We start from the raw sequence: 19,321 nt of genomic DNA on the forward strand, positions 1-19,321 counted from the left end.
CACAAGAGGAAATAAAAATTTCTAAGACAGCACTTCCTAGAACTTCAGGCTATTTACCTTTGCACACAGCTAAATGTGTATCCAAATGCTACCTGCATGTCTTGGCTTGAATTACCTCTCCCTTCCCCCTGCAGTTACGAGGTCCAGGTAGGGATGGTTCCAACTCTTCCTGCCACCCCACATCCAAGCCTTGAAACCACCAACCATCTCTACCGTGATCACCTAACCATAACTCCCAGTCTCACCACAGCTCCAAGGTGCACAGATCAGCTTGCTTTTCCTAGCTGGAGCTCAACAAGCAAGTTGAAAAGGCGGAACTTTGCCTCTGTCTTCACCCAAGAGAAAGCGATGCCCAACCTGGTGATAAGAGAATAAATGATCTAGGGAGGGAGGGGAACTACTATCCTGATCTCCTAACTCCATACAAGAGATCTCCAGCTGTTAATGTTGCAGATATAGCACAAACACTGAAGGAAGAAAGAGCAGTGACACAGCAAAGAATGAGAAATGCCTGTGTGGTTAAGAGAGCAGCCCAAAACAACTGAGCGAAAGGAAAGTGCATAGGACATTAATCAGTAAAAAGGGAAGCTGTTTTGCACAAAAGGGCAAGCTGCATTTCAATCATGTCCAGAGCAAAACACAATTTAGCACTGACATATGCTACACTTGAGATATGAAACTTCCCTTCCTTTGTGCTGATACGTACAATGGTGTGTGTATGTGTCATGTCAGGGTCAAATGAGGATCTTAGACTGCCGTGAATGTTAAGCAGCTGGAAAAGTTTATCGATGCCGGAAAGTCAATGTGACTGCATTTATACTAGGCATCAGGACCACAGACACATGGAAAGCAAAAGCTTGCACCATACCTTTAACTTTGATTTGATATCTATTGCATTCTGAACAAGGAAGGAGGGTGAATTCTTCTGCCTGGTACATAGAATAATCAGTGCTTGCAACAACAATCTGGTCTTCAGGCTTCCAGGTACTAACATCTTCTGACAGATCCAGTATCACACCATGCACTGCTTCCACCTGGAAACCTGACTTTGGAACACCTTAAACAAAAAAATAAATTAAATAAAACAAAACATATTAATTTATTTTAAAAACATATGAATACCATTTCCGCAAATGCTCAAACATTTACACATTAAAACCAATAAACAAGATTAAAAACACTGCACAGCAGCTAAGAAGAAATTATCAATTGCTTATTCTCTCATGTGATTCCTTATCCACTCCCCCCTGTTAGGATATTTCCGTTCCACCTTAAGAGAGAGCAGGCTTGTGAGTCACAGAGTCTGCGTATTTCCTGTTACAGGATGTTTATGCTTGCTGTTTCCTTTCGATTTCAGTCGGTCAGAGATACTGACACAGAACGGTCATGTTTTCTCTTTGTTCTGTTCAACGCTAAATAAAATCTGTAAATTATACTCTCCTGCTGTGCATCTTTTGCTGTGTGGAGTCTGCTGATAAAGAACAGTGTGCACAAGCCTAGAATGTGGCAATCTATTTCTAAGGCTTCGTGTCGCTAACTGCTGGATCTGCCTGGCTACGGGAGATCGATGGAAGTCCGGCAGCCGGCTTGGGGCCATGATGGACTATATCTCCCTGGCAGTTTCCCAACAACAAGGTTATGGGCCCAGATTCACAGCACCTACAGGAGAGTAAAGCTGCAACAGACTGCGTTTGAGAGGTATGTGAAAAGCGAAAGCAGCGAGAGCGGAGGCTTTTCTGTTTACCTCAACAAGGAGCCTTTGAACTCCGGCAAGGCTTAATTGGCCTGGGAGCCAAGCCAGGGAGTTCGTGATTAATGGGCTGCCGAGATAATAAGTCTTTGAAGGCATAAAGACTTGGGCTCACGTAAAGACCTGAGATGGATCTTTTACAATCCTCAGAAGTAGCTCCGTGCCCAAAGTTAAATCGGCACAATTATCAGACCTGGGCAAAATGGTGTGAGAGTTTGCTGCGTCAGTTTAGGGTGTGGCATACCGTGAGTGAGGCCCCCCCAGTTCCTCTGACAGAGAGATGGAAAGCCGATGATTCGAAGGCGATTGACGTAATAGTCTTATCCGTATCTCTTGAGGAAATTAAGACGCTGGCTGGCAACACCACTGCACGTGGAATGTGGTATGCTTTGATGAAAGCTCACAACTCAGTCGTCCCAGCCCAGAGTTTGACTGCATCGGAGGTCCAAGCTGTTTCCCAGAATGCGAGTGTATGCAGGGATGCTGAGGGCACCGTTTGCAAGCTGCAGGGGGAGCAGACTGTGATGTCATCCCAGGCAGCATTCCAGCCTCCAGGGGGAGCCAAGGAGTCGGCAGCTGAGAGCTCTGGTTCTCGTGAGAACCAAGGTCATCGCCTTTGCAGAGGCCGGAAAGGCAAAGGTAAACAGGCGTCTGCAGATGGCCAGGAGCGAAGGGAGGGTGAAGAGCCCGCGCCAGGGAAAAACAAAGCTTTGTTAGCTGGCACTGCTTCACCAAAGGCTAAAGGCACGTCTGCTGACCAGAAGCAGGGGGGCAAGCTGCAAAAGCCCACGCCAGTGGAAGACAAGGCTATGTTAGCTGGCACAGCTTCACCAAAGGCTAAAGGCACGTCTGCTGGCCAGGAGCAGCAGGGGGGCAAGCTGCAAAAGCCCAAGCAAGTGGAAAACAAGGGTTTGCTTGCTGTAAAGACTGCTCCAACAGCCAAAGGCAGGTTTATTATCGATTCAGGTGCCAGCCGCCATATTTCGAAGGATCGCCACCTGTTTATCTCCTTCAAGCCTCAGGAAGGTGAGATCCACCTGGCTGATGGAAGGACGTTGCAAATTGCAGGAGAAGGGACTGTGAAACTTGCAAGTTTGCACACAACCATCAGCGGGGTACTATATGTTCCAGGCGCTGCAAGCAATTTATTGAGCGTCCCGCAGCTTACTGGACGTGGTTTTCAGATTTCCTTCAAGAGGAGCGTCTGTGTCATCAGTAAAGGCAAAGAGGACTATTTGCATGCAAAGTTTATGGATGGTTTGTTCCATATAACTTATGAGGACACTGCTGTTGTATCTAATGCTGATTCTTGTTGTGTTGCACAAACTAACAAAGTTCTTCATGCAGGTTGCATTCATGAAGCGCATCGAAGGTTTGGTCACCTCTCTTGGAAGGCACTGGCCAAGATGCCAGAGGTGGTTGAGGGTTTGAACATCAAACCCTGTAAATATCACATGAAATGTGTATCTTGTGCAGAGAACAAGGTGAAGGTTGCTCCAAAAGGCAAAGAGTCTAGCAGGCAGGCTTCCAAGCCCTACCAGCTAGTGCACACAGACCTAGTTGGGCCACTTACGCCCTCTTTAGGAGGAGCAAGGTTCTTCATGGTTCTAATTGATTCTTTTTCTAGGTACATTCATGTGTTTTTGCTCGAACAGAAATCGCAAGCGTTTCCGAAGTTTAAGGCATTCTGTGCTTGGTTGGAGAATGCTCACGGTAAACGTATTTCCTGTCTTTTTACCGATCGGGGCGGGGAATTCACTTCTCAGCAGTTTGAAGCTTTCCTGACTGAGAAGGGAATCCAGCATGACATGTCAACCCCCAGATCGCCATGGATGAATGGGCTTGCGGAGAGAGCAAATCAAACATTGCTGCAAGGAATGAAAACCTTGTTGCATGATGCCAATCTCCCTGATAAGTTTTGGGGGGAGGCTTTGGGGAATCTGGTTTACTCCTATAATCGCAGATTGTCATCACCCATTGGTTGTACCCCCTATGAGAAGATGTTTGGCAAGAAACCCAATACCAAACACATGAGAATTTTTGGTTCTGACATGTGGGTACGCACCCCACAAACCAACAAGCTTGGGAAGCGTGGGGCACATGGTTTGTTCATGGGGTACGAAAAAGGTGCATACAGGGTATGGATGACTAACTCCAAATCCATTAAGTTCACAAGGAGTGTTGAGTACAATCCTAAGTGGGGGGAAAATGTGGGAATTTTCCAGAGTTACCCAGAGGAGGATGAATGTGATGTCAAGCAAGCAGCTAAAGCTGAGGAAGCTGCTGAGGATGATGATGATGAGGATGATGATGATGATGATCAGAGTTCGGATTCCAGTTCAGTGGGCGGCGCTGCTGCTGATGTCAGTGAGAGTGATGACACAGCAGACTACAAGAGTGCAAAGGCCTCAGTCAGACCATCTGATGCGTCTGACAATGAACTGGAAGAACCACTGTTCACCATTGGTCATTTTTCTCCTAAGAAAGAGGAGATGAGTCCAGAAGACTTGCGTCTAGTACGTAGGTCTGAAAGGGCGACCAAAGGCAGACCTCCTAAGAGATTTGCTGATGAGTTTGCTAAGACTGCAACTGCTGTTCTTAGTAGCTCAGAGAAGGTGTGGGAACCTTCAAGCTTCAAAGAGGTTCAGGAGTTAACCTCTAAAGATGCTGAGCCTTGGCTTAATGCCATGAAGGCTGAAGTTGATTCCTTGAACAGGAACCAAACTTGGGAGCTGGTACCGGTAGTCCCAGGTATGAGACTGGTTGGCAGCAAATGGGTCTTCAAGGCCAAGACAGACCAAAATGGCAAGGTTGTCAGACACAAAGCCAGATTGGTTGCCAGAGGTTTTTCACAGGTACCAGGACAGGATTACCACGAGACCTACTCACCCACAGTCAAATATGAGAGCATTCGGCTGATGCTCAAGATAGCTGCGGAGGAGAAACTGCATGTTTCCCACCATGACATTAATACAGCTTTTTTGTACGGGATTTTGAATGAAGAGCTGTTCATGCTTCCACCAGATGGGATGGAGATACAGAAGGGAATGGTCTGTAAATTGCGGAAATCCTTGTATGGTCTCAAGCAGAGTGCTAGGTGTTGGAACACAAAACTCACTGAGACATTGCTTTCTCTAGGTTTTCACCAGGGCAAAGCTGATCCATGTGTGTTTGTCAAGGAGGAGGGGCAAAACAAACTGTATTGTTTATGTTTTGTTGATGATCTTCTGATGTTTTGGAAGAATCAGGCTTTTTACCAAAGCACCCTAGCTCAGCTGAAGGAGCACTTTGACATGAAGGATCTTGGTGAGGTATCCAACTATCTTTCTCTGCAGGTGGAGAAGGACCAAGCAGGTAATTTTCTGGTACACCAAACACAGAAAATTGCTGATGTATTAACCAGGTTGAATTTGGTTGATGCAAACCCAGCAGACACACCGATGGTGACAGGTTACCAGGTAGATAGTACTGCTGAAGCGTTTTCTGACACAACGCTGTACAGATGCATTCTAGGCAAGCTGAATTTCATTGCCAGATGTTCAAGACCTGACATAGCTGTAAGCTGTAATCTGCTTAGCAGACATGCCAACAATCCTACGGTTCAGGATTGGAAAGCTCTGAAGCGCATAGCCCGCTATTTGAAAGGGACTATGCACTACAGGCTGAGGTTCACCAGTCAGAAGACTGGAGGTCTTGAAATCTTTGCAGATGCAAGTTTTGGAAGTGACACCACAGATGGTACAAGCACTTCTGGAGTATGCTACATGTACAACCACTGCCTGTTTGACTGGTTGTGCAAGAAGCAAACAACAGTGAGCCTAAGTTCCTGTGAAGCAGAACTCAATGCTCTGTCATTTTCACTCATGGATTGTGAATGGTTGATGCAACTGTTTAAGGACATCGGGGTTTCTGTGAAATGTCCTATACAAGTGTATCAAGACAATAGATCGTGTTTGGCTTTGCTGAACTCTGAGAGTTGCAAGCAAAGAACCAAGTACTTGCAGATTAAGCTACATCGTGCAAGAGAGTGTATTCAGAAAGGACTGATTCGGGTGTCCTACATGGCAGGAAATGAAATTCCTGCTGATCTGTTGTCTAAGGTTGTTAACAGAGAACAACATAAGGTTTATGTACAAAGGTTGCAATTGAGTGAACCACAGGTACGACAGGTTACACGGAAAGGGGGAGGATGTTAGGATATTTCCGTTCCACCTTAAGAGAGAGCAGGCTTGTGAGTCACAGAGTCTGCGTATTTCCTGTTACAGGATGTTTATGCTTGCTGTTTCCTTTCGATTTCAGTCGGTCAGAGATACTGACACAGAACGGTCATGTTTTCTCTTTGTTCTGTTCAACGCTAAATAAAATCTGTAAATTATACTCTCCTGCTGTGCATCTTTTGCTGTGTGGAGTCTGCTGATAAAGAACAGTGTGCACAAGCCTAGAATGTGGCAATCTATTTCTAAGGCTTCGTGTCGCTAACTGCTGGATCTGCCTGGCTACGGGAGATCGATGGAAGTCCGGCAGCCGGCTTGGGGCCATGATGGACTATATCTCCCTGGCAGTTTCCCAACACCCCCACCCCCCCAAATATTCCCATGCTTACTGAAGCAAAGACAACACTGCACCATCCATGCTTCAGAGGGAGGTGTCAGCAGACTTGTGGTTTACTTAAAAATTCACAGAAATGCAAAACAAAAAGTCTTTAGTAGAAAAGGAGGAGACTCTTGAGAGTCCCATGGACTGCAAGAAGATCAAGCCTATCCATTCTGAAGGAAATCAGCCCTGAGTGCTCACTGGAAGGACAGATCCTGAAGCTGAGGCTCCAAGACTTTGGCTACCTCATGAGAAGAGAAGACTCCCTGGAAAAGACCCTGATGTTGGGAAAGATGGAGGGCACAAGGAGAAGGGGACGACAGAGGACGAGATGGTGGGACAGTGTTCTCAAAGCTACCAGCATGAGTTTGACCAAACTGTGGGAGGCAGCGGAAGACAGGGGTGCCCGGCGTGCTCTGGTCCAGGGGGTCAGGAAAAGTCAGACACAACTAAACGACTAAACAACAACAATCCTAAGGGGTAAACACCCTGCAAAACACCAGCCTAAATAGAGACTCAATAACCACACAATTCTGATTAAGAGGAAACAAACCGAAAACGAGGTAGGAAGGAGAATGGAATGGTGGGGAACTAAAGACAAAGGAAGAGACCAATGAAAAAAGAGTGAACCATCTATCTCAGGGACATTCAACTCCCAAGAGACTGTGATCTACTGGGGGGGGGGTGGCAGTGATCTACCCATGGGGGGGATGAGGGCAGGTCAAAGTTCTTGAGCTTAGTTTTGAAGGGGGCGTCCCAAAGTTGTTGACCTTTTATTAAACAGTAAGTGTGCATATCAATGAATGAATGAATGAATGAATGAATGAAACTTTTTTTGCGTCAGCCATCAGCCATAGCAACAAAAAAAACATTGTGGCATACACAGAACAAAATAAGCAGTCAATTATATAACACACACTGCTGAATCAGCAGTCAAATTGCGGACCTTATTCTGATTGCCCCAGCTAAAAACCTTGCAACCTTTGCTGTCATCTGCTCCTCTTGATCTGCCAGGAGAAAAGACACTGTGGCAGTGGTTGGGCGACCCGGAATAGACAATAAAAGAGGGGTGATAATGTCATTCCTCAGGTCTTTGTAAAAAGTGCAAGCCAGGAGGGCATCGGTGCTGCCATCTCCACAGTGACATAAGCGTTTTTTGTATGGAATCTGTTGGAATCATCCCCCAAGTACAGCCGAGGGCAAGACATTCAATCTTGCGAGAGCAAAAGCGTGTCTGTATTTTGGAATTGCTAGGTCATGCAGAGAGGGTGCCAGAGAATCAAGGTGGGAAAGTGGAAAGTGGTCATACCATGGGCAAAATTTCCTTATTGTGGCCAAGTTGTTCTGACGATCGATATCATTTAGGCGTTGACAAATTAGACAGTTTGCTTTACTATAACCCACGGTGAGTAGCTGTTGTGGGGTTGTGCAGTTTTTGATAGACTATTTTAGATCAGGCACTCTTGTGACAGTCTTGAGGCACTAGCAATATTAGACCAGGGGGATTTTAGGCGAAGCCAGAAGTCAAATGTCCTGCGCCAGATCCGTAATTCTTCCGAAGGGAGATTGGCCTCTAAGCGCAATGATGGGTTTGGGACACAGGGTGGCACAGAAATAATTTGCCTTAGAAACTTTGATTGGACAGCTTCCGTAGATACAAGGTAAGTGCCAGTATAAGATCTCAGCCCAATATAATAGCTGTGCTAGGGATTTAGCTTGGAACACTTCCAGGACTGATGGTATATGTTTGCCACCTTTTGTGTGGAAAAAGTGTGTCAGGATTTTGGCGCTTTGGGATGCTTTTTCTTTTGCACATTTCTGACAATTTTCCAAAACAACAACTCAATATATATACAGTAGAAACAAATAATTATAATAATATTCAACATCTGCAAATAAGTTTAACTTTATTATTATTATTATTATTATTATTGGCAGCAGGTTGATCTATCCTGCTGTATTCTATTATTTTGGCTATAAGCACAGGACTGCTGATAATGCCAAGTTTGCAGGTTCGATTCCCATATGGAGCAGCTGCATATCCCTGCCCTGCAGCGGGTTCAACTAGATGATCCTAAGGGTCCCTTCCAACTCTACAATTCTTTGATTCCATGAACAGAATAATATAAACTACATTCCCTTTTGGATGTTTGCTTTGGAACAGACACTTCTGGTTTCCAGCAGGATCACAGGTGCATGGAAGGAAGGTGCGTTCAGAGTTAAGTAGTTCCAGCTATACAAGATTGTTTTCAATTATTGCATTACCTGTATTGCTTTTTTAAAAAAAGAATAAAGTATATTCATACCATCATCCCATTCACTGAAAGCTCTCACAGCAAACTTCTGACCGTCCACAGTAAAAAATTCTCTTTGTGCGATAGCTTTCCCTCCCGTGCTGTGGTTTTCAGAGTTTCTCACAGACTCACTACACGATGAATCTCCATCACCAATTACACCAACTAAAGCCCAGGCCTGCCTGGAAAAAATAAAATACATGTTTAAGTACAAAACTCTTCCTTGGTGCAGGTGTTTACAAGTAGCAAGAATGCAGCATGTACAAATGTATTAGAAACTGTTATTCTTAGTTTTCTGAAACATTCTTCAAAATCCGTTTTTAAGAAAAGGAGAAATAATTTTATAACTTTGGGGCATAAGGCTGTAAGTGCTATTGCTATCATCTCCCTTGTCAGAAGTCACAAAAATTTGCAACACTTGCCATATCCCTCCCCCCACAAAAAACCCTGAGGATGTAGACTGCTGTGTCCTACTCACAACTGCTTGTGAAGAAGTAGCTCTCAGTGTGGGAGATGGAAATATTAGATTTTAATTAAATCCCATAATTGTCTGGAAAGGAGTACTTTCTCCTCTAAATGGAAACCAATGACATATATTTGTATATTATCCAATAAAAAGGAAAATCATAAAACAGTAAAAGATATTACATCCCTAACTCTGTGAAATTCATTACATTTTCTATTGTGTTGAAACAACTGGTAGGGATGGAGAGGGTGCTATGCCTCACTGATAAAGAGGCAAACACGATTGGCATTTTGAAGCACAGTGGGACTGTGTGCCTTGCCATAACTCTTTGGTAGGTCCATGCTGAACACCAATAATGGAAAAATGTTTCCATGCCTATATTTTCTGGAGCCTTGCTGATAAAAGATTGCCAGCGCTGCAGCTGGACCTTTGAGTAGGCTGGCATGGAGCCCTCATTGTAGACACCCCATAAATTACGTGTCCAAGAGCAGAAGGCAAGCCAAAAGCCACCTCCAGACTCTCTTCTCTAACCCCAGCTTTGAAAAGCTATACTGCCCTAGCATTACCTCCATGCCTCTAGTTACTCCTGATTTTCCTATTAGCTTTAATCTAAGCCAGCTCTGACTTGGCAGCACCAAAGCCAAGGGATTTCGTTTTCTTCCAACCATCCCTCTTTTCCTTCAAGTTGCATGCCAACTGGTATCAACATTTCCAGCAATTCTTACATTTAGAACCTCCACAAGTGGAGAGCTAAATTTAAACAGCACACAACTGCTCAAGAAAACTGTTGTGTGATATTTTTAGCTCAGTGTTCTTTATGAAAAGCTTGTAGAGTCACCAGATTTAAACATAACAGTCCAACTGCAAGTCCAGGCACCTCAGATATGGATGTTATCCACTCTCGTTTGAATTGGCTAGGATGCCTGCTGAGAGGGCTGACACCATTACAGCGAAAAAGCATAGACTGTACTATGAACCTCTGCAATGTTGCAGGTTATGGATTTAAAGGGGACAAGGGAGTGGCAACAGCAGACTGCTTCCCTTTCAAAATCAGAGCAGTGAGGACTCTGCAAGACTGCGCTCCAAAACCATGAACTGCTCTGCAAACACCATAAGAGCACACACATTCCCCATCTCATATGCAAATGGGGGGGGGCAGAGAGAGAGGGAGAGGGAGAGGGAGAGGGAGAGGGAGAGGGAGAGGGAGAGAGAGAGAGAGAGAGAGAGAGAGAGAGAGAGAGAAGGTGTCTCTTAAAAGTCGCTTCCAGGTCCCTCCAGCTTCCACATTATAAGCTCCTCATAGAAACTTTAAAAACTGCCTTGTATCAGATCAGACTAGCTCAGTATTTTTGACATTGACAGGCAGTGGCTCTCTAGGGCTTTCAAACAGCCCTATACCTAGATATCCTAGGGCATTCTGCAAATGCTCCATCGCTGAGGGGCACCCCTTCCCCTCCCTGCCAAGACACAAGAATGCTAAGGAAGATTCGCCAGCTGAACTTGATAGAGAACCACAGACAGCATGTGTGAGGCAAGACACAAACTGAGCATTACCAAAGAACCTAGCACAGAACACAAAAACGGTAACACTGCATCGAGGGTGCCGGCTGCTGCACAAGGATGTCAGTAGCTGCAGAACTGGCCATGTTAAGGTAAAGACACACAGGCTCCCTAAAATGTGACTGGAAATGCCTTGAATGAACATTTACTGCATTCCAAGGCATCAGTTTTCAGGACAGAAAATGTGTGCTCAAGGCTCCCAGCATATTTAGACAGGACTTTTGTCTTCACCCTCAGTTGGAGCAAAGGCTTAAGCTTTCAGGGAGAGTTACTTTTTATGCAGAATTAATGGTTTCATTTGAAATATCTGTTTGGAACTGGGAGAGAAGCAGCTGGTACAGCAAAGTGCCTGAAATGATCCAACTCACAAATTAAGCCTTAATAACAACATAGAGAATGGCAAGATGTTAGGAAAGGGGGGAAGAGATAGAATTTCTACTCCCCCCCCCCCCGGACCAGTGCTTTTAACCCAGTTGCTTCATAGTAAAAAGGTAAAGGGACCCCTGACCATTAGGTCCAGTCGTGACCGACTCTGGGGTTGCGGCGCTCATCTCGCTTTATTGGCCAAGGGAGCCGGCGTTTGTCCGCAGGCAGCTTCCGGGTCATGTGGCCAGCATGACTAAGCTGCTTCTGGCAAACCAGAGCAGCACAGCACACGGAAACGCCGTTTACTTTCCAACCGGAGCGGTACCTACCGGTATTTATCTACTTGCACTTTGACGTGCTTTCGAACTGCTATAAAATTGGCATTCTTATTTGAAACTAGAACAGTAGCTCTTAGTAGGTCTTCACTCTATGTTACATCATTCATATAACATGGTTATGAACTACAGAATACATTTGCTGGGCACATAAGTCTGCTGATGCTGCATTTCAAATTATCCAAGAATTTCAACTCAATGGAATAGTTTCCTTACAATTCTATTTAAGAATATAAGATACTGGGTTACGTTGCATCCAATGGTGCATTCATGATAATGGAAGGTTGTTTGATCCAGTAGAAGTTTCTGGCTGTAGATAAGAGAAAGGCAGTATCTGCAAAATCCTCATCACCCCCATCAGTCCCCACATGCCCCAAAATTTGCTTCCGAGCTGGGCGGCTCCTGAGAAAATAGGAAAACTGTGAAACTTTCCTCCCAACCCTATTCCATTGAGGGAAGCCTTCACTGGATCGAAGACCCTGCTGTCCGTGTGAGGAACACCCATGGATACAACTCTATAGTGTTCCTCTAGTATAAGCACGGGGCATGATTCAAGCGGCACTGCAAATGCAACCCTCCCACAAGCTGGAAAGTTTAAGGAGTGCAGTAGGGGGCCTTCAGCAAGGAGTTAAGAATGAAACAGCAATGAGCAGCAGTCGGCTTGCTTGTGACCTTGGCTCTGCAGCAGTTGTAGCTTCTGCCTTTCAAGCGCAAGGAAAAGCTCAGTATTGTTGGAGCCAGACCCACGTGGTGCAACTGTCAAGTACAGGCCCTCGCAGGGCTAGAATTTTAGCCAGCATATGAGAGCCAATGTGGTGCAGTGCCCCCGGGGGACAAATCCCTCTGGCCAAAGTCAGCGGCCCATCTCAGGCCTGTACTCAGCCAGCTACCAAGCCAGCAGCCAAGTTGCTAAGATGAACATGCTTTTTTTTTAAAAAAGGGGGACAAACAGAATGAGAAGGAAATTCCTAGCTCAACTTCCAATGCCTGTATCTTCAGGTGACACATAAAGATGACCAAAGCTCTGGTTCTGAATAGCCCAGTCACCCCATGAGGCAAAGAAGCGCAAGTCTGAAGTAAAGGAGCCTGCTAAAACACACCAAGTTAAAGTAGTCGTCAAATTTACATTTACTAGGGAGGCCATGCAACAACACATTCTCTCTCTAATCCATCAGAAATATCCACCACTTCTTAATTCATGCTCAGCATGAATCACTTCACTTAGGAAACAGCACTGGAAAGCAATCTACTCCTTAACCTTTCCTCTAACGCCATTATAGCACCAAGTTTATTAGAGTGAGATACCTCTCACTTGAAATGAAAGAACGGCTGCATACAGTAGTGAGATGAATCTGTCTCCTCTATTATTTCAAATACACTGGACTGGCACAGGCATAAACAATTCTACCCTGTCTTTTCACAATAAGTGTCATCACGGTGGCCTACAATGAACTATAAAAACAATCTGAAATGAATCCACACTGAAATAAAGCAGTAGTACCCTTTTATACAATCCAGAAATATCAGATAAAAAAATTAAAGCAAACAATAAAACCCTTTTCATTTTTCAAAACATTTTCTTTTATCTGTCTTCTAAAACAATTGGACAGTCAGAGGAATCTTACACAGAGGTTAGCTAGAGAAATGAAATAAACTTTCCACAGTTTTCTTTTAAACAATTTCAGGACTACAAGAGCTGAAGGTAAACCAATCACAGCATGTTTCATCATGATACTTGGAATCCCTTCCCTTCCTCTCTTTCACCTCATGACTTTTAAATGCCATTTCAGGGCAGAGTAAAAGCGCACCAGGGGATTTTACAGGATGGGCCTGCTTTCAAGATCTTTCACAGAAGGGACATAATTCAAAGTGAGTCTTATGGCTGCTTCTTAGAAGATGATTTTCCTGCACATATAGTATTTGTATGTGGGAAAACTGTAGGTACGTTACATGTACCATGTAACAAATGCATGTATGCAGGGGTGGATTAACCACTAATTACAACACAACTAGTTGACTCATGTGCGAAGGAAAGACTTTGTTTTCATACTATCAGTTGTTAAATATACAAATCAAAGAACTGAATAAAAGAATTTACTTTTATTATACCAAACGATCAACAATAAATATGTATATGGTTTCAACTAGCAACTTCTGGCTCTCCCCCGGCCCAAAACCTCCAATATTCCTAGAGCATGTCCTGAAAGCTAGGTAGGTTTGGTCAATGCCTGGATGGGTGACCACCCAGGGACCACGGGCTTTGGTGTCCATGATAGAAGAAATGTAAGAAAATAAATATTTAAGCTCAATTTTAAAATCAAAATTTGTAAAAATTTGTGTACCAAGTTTACAGTTTCAAATACTGGCACACAGACATTCAAAAACAACGAAGAGAAGCAGTGTTGTGGTACTTGTCTGTATAGCTAGTATTAATTCTTGCAATGAAAACCAAAATAACAGAGGGGGAAGACTTTGATGCAATGTAAATTTGAATATAGGGGTGCAGCATGATGAATACCCAAAGGAAAATATATGCATGAAATTTTGGAGTGTTGCATGGCCATATTACTGAAATACCCTAATTCGAGGGAGGACGGGTATACAGTTACAACTCCAAGCTGAGTTGTTATAATTCACAAGGGTTTATAACTTTAAAATATTAAACTAACCATCTTCCTTGTGCTGCCTCCAAAGATATATTCTCAAGCACAACCTATCATATTCATACATTTGCGTAAGTCAAAACATGAGCTAGAACATACAGGTTGAACTCCAAAGGAAATTTAAATTAGTTTCTTTTTCCCCACAAGAGCACAGAATACACTTTTTTATTTTTTACCTGTAACTCAATCCTTTGACAAGCTTACTTCCCAGAAGATTCTGTATTGTTGTTCTCGTTTCATCTAGTAGGTTTTTAGCAGCTGAATCTCCCACAGCAATAGCAACAATGCGACCAAACTCTTGGCCTTTTAGGAAATCCTGAAGTCTCCTGCTATCATTCTGAGATTCATAAGTATCAAATCTGTCCATTGCCAAAACTTGTGCAGTGTCTTGATCAATAACTCTCACATTGAGGCCTCGGGAAAAATCCTTTTCAAAAGTATATGAGCCAGAGGCCAATCCTGAAGAATACAGAGTTTTTGACAGAGAAGTCCATGATAACTTCTGAGTTCCATGCAATTCCAGTGTTCCACCAGGGCCGACACCCACAAACTTTTTGCCAAATGTTGGCACATAATCACCTTCATCCATTTTGCCATATAAGGTGATAGTTGCTTTGGATTTATAACGACATTTCTCTGCTCCAATATGAAGCGCTCCACCATCCTTTATCAGGATAAACCGTGTTCGTAGTGTTATATTTCTGGATCCTTTTTCATCATCTCCAAAGACAAGCAATCCTATAGGGAACAATGTTTTTGGTAAGCAACCAATAAAGTAAGTATTAACCAACTATTTTTTGAGGAATAAAAATTTGCTGTGGTATAGAAAAAAACACTAATCACTGCATTAATAACAAAGCTTAAAAAAATTAGTGAGCATTATATTTCAATACACAAAGTAGTTTTCAAATGGAAAACTGCATCACTCAGTTTGTCAAGGAGTTATCAGAGGAAGGAAAAGTACAAAGAACCAAAAGCAGCTGAACAAAACATTCTGCACTGCATCCTACGAGCCGGATCTTGCCCTTGCAAAGTTACCAAACAAATCTTGCTGTGTAAGGCTCTTAAACACTGATGACCAAGCAGTATTTTTAATCTGCAGGTATTTGATATGCCTGGCACAGCTGCAAAAAATGTACCGAAGGAAGTCAGGAGTAATAAATGTTGAAAACAGACCAGAACAACAACATAATAACAAAGAAGTAGCTAGATGGGGAAGATATGCAGACGTATAGACTTGGAAAGGATATTAAAAGGAAGAAGCAAATTAAGTGAAAACAGTTGTAAAAGTAACATGGCCGTGCTTACTTTCCTCTGAGGATTTAGCAGGATAAGGATGGCTAGAACAGAAATCACCAACCAGGTGTCCAGATATTTTGGACTACAGCGTGAGGCTGACGGGAGTTGTAGGCCAAAACATCTGAAGTCAGAGATGGTCCACCCATGGCATGGGGTGAGGCAGCTGCCTCAGGCAGCGGAAACCGAAGAGGCCCCACCTGCCCCACAGGAGCAACCCAGGTAAGGGAGGGAGAGGTGGCAGAGCTCAGTGTAAACCTCTCCCATTGCTTTTTCCTACCAATGCTCTAAGTTAACTGCTATGAAGAGAATGCACAGGAAGTAAACTGGGAGGAAACTTCCTTTTGGATGGATTGGCTTCAAATGCCTGTTCTGAAGCTGCTCTGTTATTCAGCTCTGCCTGCTCCCTGTTCCAATATACCGTATTTTTCGCTCTATAACACGCACCAGACCATAACACGCACATAGTTTTTAGAGGAGGAAAACAAGAAAAAAAATATTCTAAATGAAACAGTGGATGTATGATTTTTGTGGTTCATGCTGTGGCCACAGACATGTGATCTGACAGTGAGTTTGGAGTAGCCCAATGCAAAAATCCTGAGGATCCATGTGGATCCATGCTTTGTAACCACGTTTTTGCACCACTGCGACCCTAGGCAACAGTGGGTGCGTGATTTTTTTGGTGCAGGCTGTAGCCATGGACATACTATGTTATCTGATGGTGAATTTGGGGTGACCCAATGCAAAGATCCTGTGGATCCATGCTTATAAAAGTCCCTATTAAGGATAAAACAGACAGGATATACGAAGTATGATTTCTTTTTTATTTACGGTATTTCTTTTTTGGCCACCTCTGTCACTGCAACCTTTGCTCTGTGCTTGCACACTTTTGGGCAATAGGGCATGTAACACACTTTTTTTCATCTGCCAAGATGTAGAAAATCAATTTTAATGTCCCTATATAAAATGCCTAGTGAAGCAGAAGGTTATTACATCAGCCACTGTATTAAGGCTAAACGTTTGAAGAACAGCTCTCTATGGGGGGGGGGGGACTAAATTCCATTTTCAATCAATTGTTATTGTGGCAGCAATTATCAGTGTATAGCGCACAATGAGGAAATGAACTTTAAAAAAAATATATAAAAAACATTCTCACGTTATACTTCTTCAAAGAAGAGTATTAGGCTTTTAATGAAGGGGAGAGGAGAGATGCTGTAATCCTCCTGGCTCAGGAGATTCTGATTTACCTGCCGCGTTAGAAAGTATAGATTAAGATATTTGATATACAGCATATAAATCCAGAGATTTCCATGTCTCACTCTGCAATCCAGCCTGCTGTTACTTACGAGCAGGGAAGCAGGGTTTCTCTTCCAAACAAGCATACTGTCTCCCTCCAGCAGTACATTGCTTGGAGAAGCTGTAATTTGGAGGGGGCCTGGGGGCAGGGCTCTCTGCTTTTGGAAAAGAAATGAGAAACCTACCATTGTAAAGCAAAAGTCCCCTCCACCCCACCCAAGCCAGCCCTCTCTCTCTCTCTCTCTCCCACTTGCGTGTTTTTCGGCTGCCTGCGAGTCCCTAGAGCACGGAGAGGAGGAGGTGGTGGGCTGGAGCCTGCACGGAAGGACTCGATCATTTCCTTAACCCTCTGCTTGCCAGGAGGGCAGGGGATTCCCTGCTCTTTGTTGAGTTTGAGCAAACGCAGCAACAGAAGCAGGTGGGCAGTAAGACCCTGAGGCAGAATGCAGGAAAGCAACAGCTTCCGCCTTCCCTCCGCCCGATCTTATTTTTGCCTTATTTTTGCCTATTTTGCCCCTTAGCTCCGGAGAGTCAGCTCCAGGGACCACACATTCGCTCAATAACACGCACAGACATTTCACCTTACTTTTTAGTAGAAAAAATCTGCGTGTTATAGAGCGAAATTTACGGTAACTTGTACTGAATGTAAACAGTAAAAATTTATGTCATTTGCAGTATGATAGTCATTTCTTGGAGATCTGTTAATATCCACAAATATAACAATACAAGTTACGTTTTAGGGACATATGTTTTTCCCCCTCACGCCAAATAGCATTTTCAGTAAAGAAATGACTGAAACAATTACCGAGTAATTACCTTAGCAACGAGCTAACTCATGACAGCACTTTATGAACTTTGCCCCTGCCCTTTTCGTAATGTAATCTTGCACGATTTGGAAATACTGCATGATTCCAATCTCAATTGTTCCCTATCTTTTCAAATGCTATATTCTAAAAAACTATTTCAAAAATGGACCAATTATGTGCAACATTATTTTATATAGTGCTGCGATAGAAAATGCCTTAGATAGGAAGAAATATTGAGAAAAATAAAGTGTTAGTTTTTCCTCACACTGTTTACCCAGGATATCCTTTCAATGTGTTAGTACACCTCCCCAAAACTATCAGAACAAAAGATGAGGGGAAGCAGGGATGGAGATGTTTCTTCAGAGTGGCTGGGGAAACTCAGCCAGATGGGCGGGGTATAAATAATAAATTATTATTATATTATTATCTTTACAACAGAAAGTTTATGCCTATGAGGGGAGCAGAATCCTGTCCATCTCCTCCTGAAGGCCCAGATCTGATACCAGAAGAGAACTGGGCTGAGGAGAAAAATGTCTTGGTGACCAAGCGCAACCAAGAAGAGTGAGGAGGGTGCAGCTCCCTTCAGCCACATGGCGACATCAAGACTCCACCTTTCCCCCCAAAGGAGCTCAGTGTAATGCATAGGGGTCTCTCTCTCCTTCACTGAAATCCCACAGCCGCCCTGTGAGGCAGGTTAGGCCAAGAGGCACCCAGTGTCACCCAGCGAGCTTCATCCCTGAGTCCCCCAGGTCCCAGCCCAACACTTTACACCTTTTTATATTCACACACAAAACTGTGTGTGTGTGTGATCGTAACTTTATAATAAATAAAATATAAAACATTGCAATTATAAAAGTATTTTATTAAAATTACGTATTCTAGACTTATATTATTATACCATTCTAAAATTTAGGCTATACACACACACTCCTTTTTCCTTGTAAATGGAAAAAACATAGGAATAAGTAAACACAGCTCCTTCAACTTGTCAGTTTGGCCCTAAGATATGTTGAAGCTGGGATGTCACTTTACATACCTCCATCCTGTATCACTATAGAGTGCACTGTAGCATCCACACTGAGGCGAAACAAATCTCCCTGTTTGAGTACAACTTTGTTTTCTCGATCATGTCCAGGATTCCAGTTCTTAAGGCGAGGATTTTGATCTGGACAATTTTCTGCAATAGAAGCAAGAAACACTTATAACTGAAGTATCAAGGCAGCCAACTCATGCTTCAAGCATTTTTATCCAACTCTGTTGGTATCAGATTTGAATAAAGACACAGTAAAAAGCTCCCCATTCTACCCATGAGAATAAGAAAAATCCTCTGAATCTGAATGAAGTTCAAGTAAAGCGATCTGCACTTTCACATTAGCCAATCAATACTCGGCAGTCTTTCTTACCTTTTCATTTTATAGCCCCTGAAAAGAAGCATGCCCTCTTTGAGTTTCAGGGGGCAATGCAAAATGCCTGGGGTTTTTGTTCAGTTCTTCTCTCTGTTCAGCTGTTCCCATAATTCATTTGGGTATACATTTCACATTAGGAAATACCATTGCTCTTCAGCTTATGAGTTTTGGCCCACCTTAAGACCATTTTTATATGTGTCCCAGTGTTTACAGGGCATCTTCTTCCAATTGCCATTTTTTACTGTTTAAGATACCCATTTTCTGTTTTGTTTTAATCACAGCCTGCAATGGCCTCCTTTTCAGCCCTTCTGTGAAATAAGGGAGCCATTAGCTCCATTCTGCCCCCATGGACTGCAATGAGTCATGTACAATATCAACAAGTTACTGACTCATTCAGCCAAACTACTCATTTCCCTTCTCTCTATTCTTCCTTACCAGTGATTCAACATTTCCTGATACAATACTTTACTTGGATGCAATAAAATTGTGA

The 19,321-nt window shown here is 43.4% G+C and overlaps 1 protein-coding gene across 5 annotated transcripts in view; it reads right to left on the reverse strand.

Moving 5' to 3' along the window:
- Positions 1 to 19,321, reverse strand: part of CEMIP2 (cell migration inducing hyaluronidase 2) — a 67,249-nt gene that overhangs the window by 25,515 nt on the left and 22,413 nt on the right. For all 5 annotated transcript variants that reach the window (XM_028748187.2, XM_077935951.1, XM_077935950.1 and 2 more), the window contains 4 exons: positions 18,462 to 18,602; positions 14,204 to 14,765; positions 8,650 to 8,819; positions 869 to 1,057 (listed from right to left, as the gene is read on the reverse strand). In XM_028748187.2, the coding sequence (XP_028604020.2) occupies positions 869 to 1,057; positions 8,650 to 8,819; positions 14,204 to 14,765; positions 18,462 to 18,602 (1,062 nt within the window). The remainder of the gene's footprint in view (positions 1 to 868; positions 1,058 to 8,649; positions 8,820 to 14,203; positions 14,766 to 18,461; positions 18,603 to 19,321) is intronic.

Source organism: Podarcis muralis, chromosome 11, assembly GCF_964188315.1.
Source record: "Podarcis muralis chromosome 11, rPodMur119.hap1.1, whole genome shotgun sequence".
NCBI lineage: Eukaryota > Metazoa > Chordata > Lepidosauria > Squamata > Lacertidae > Podarcis > Podarcis muralis.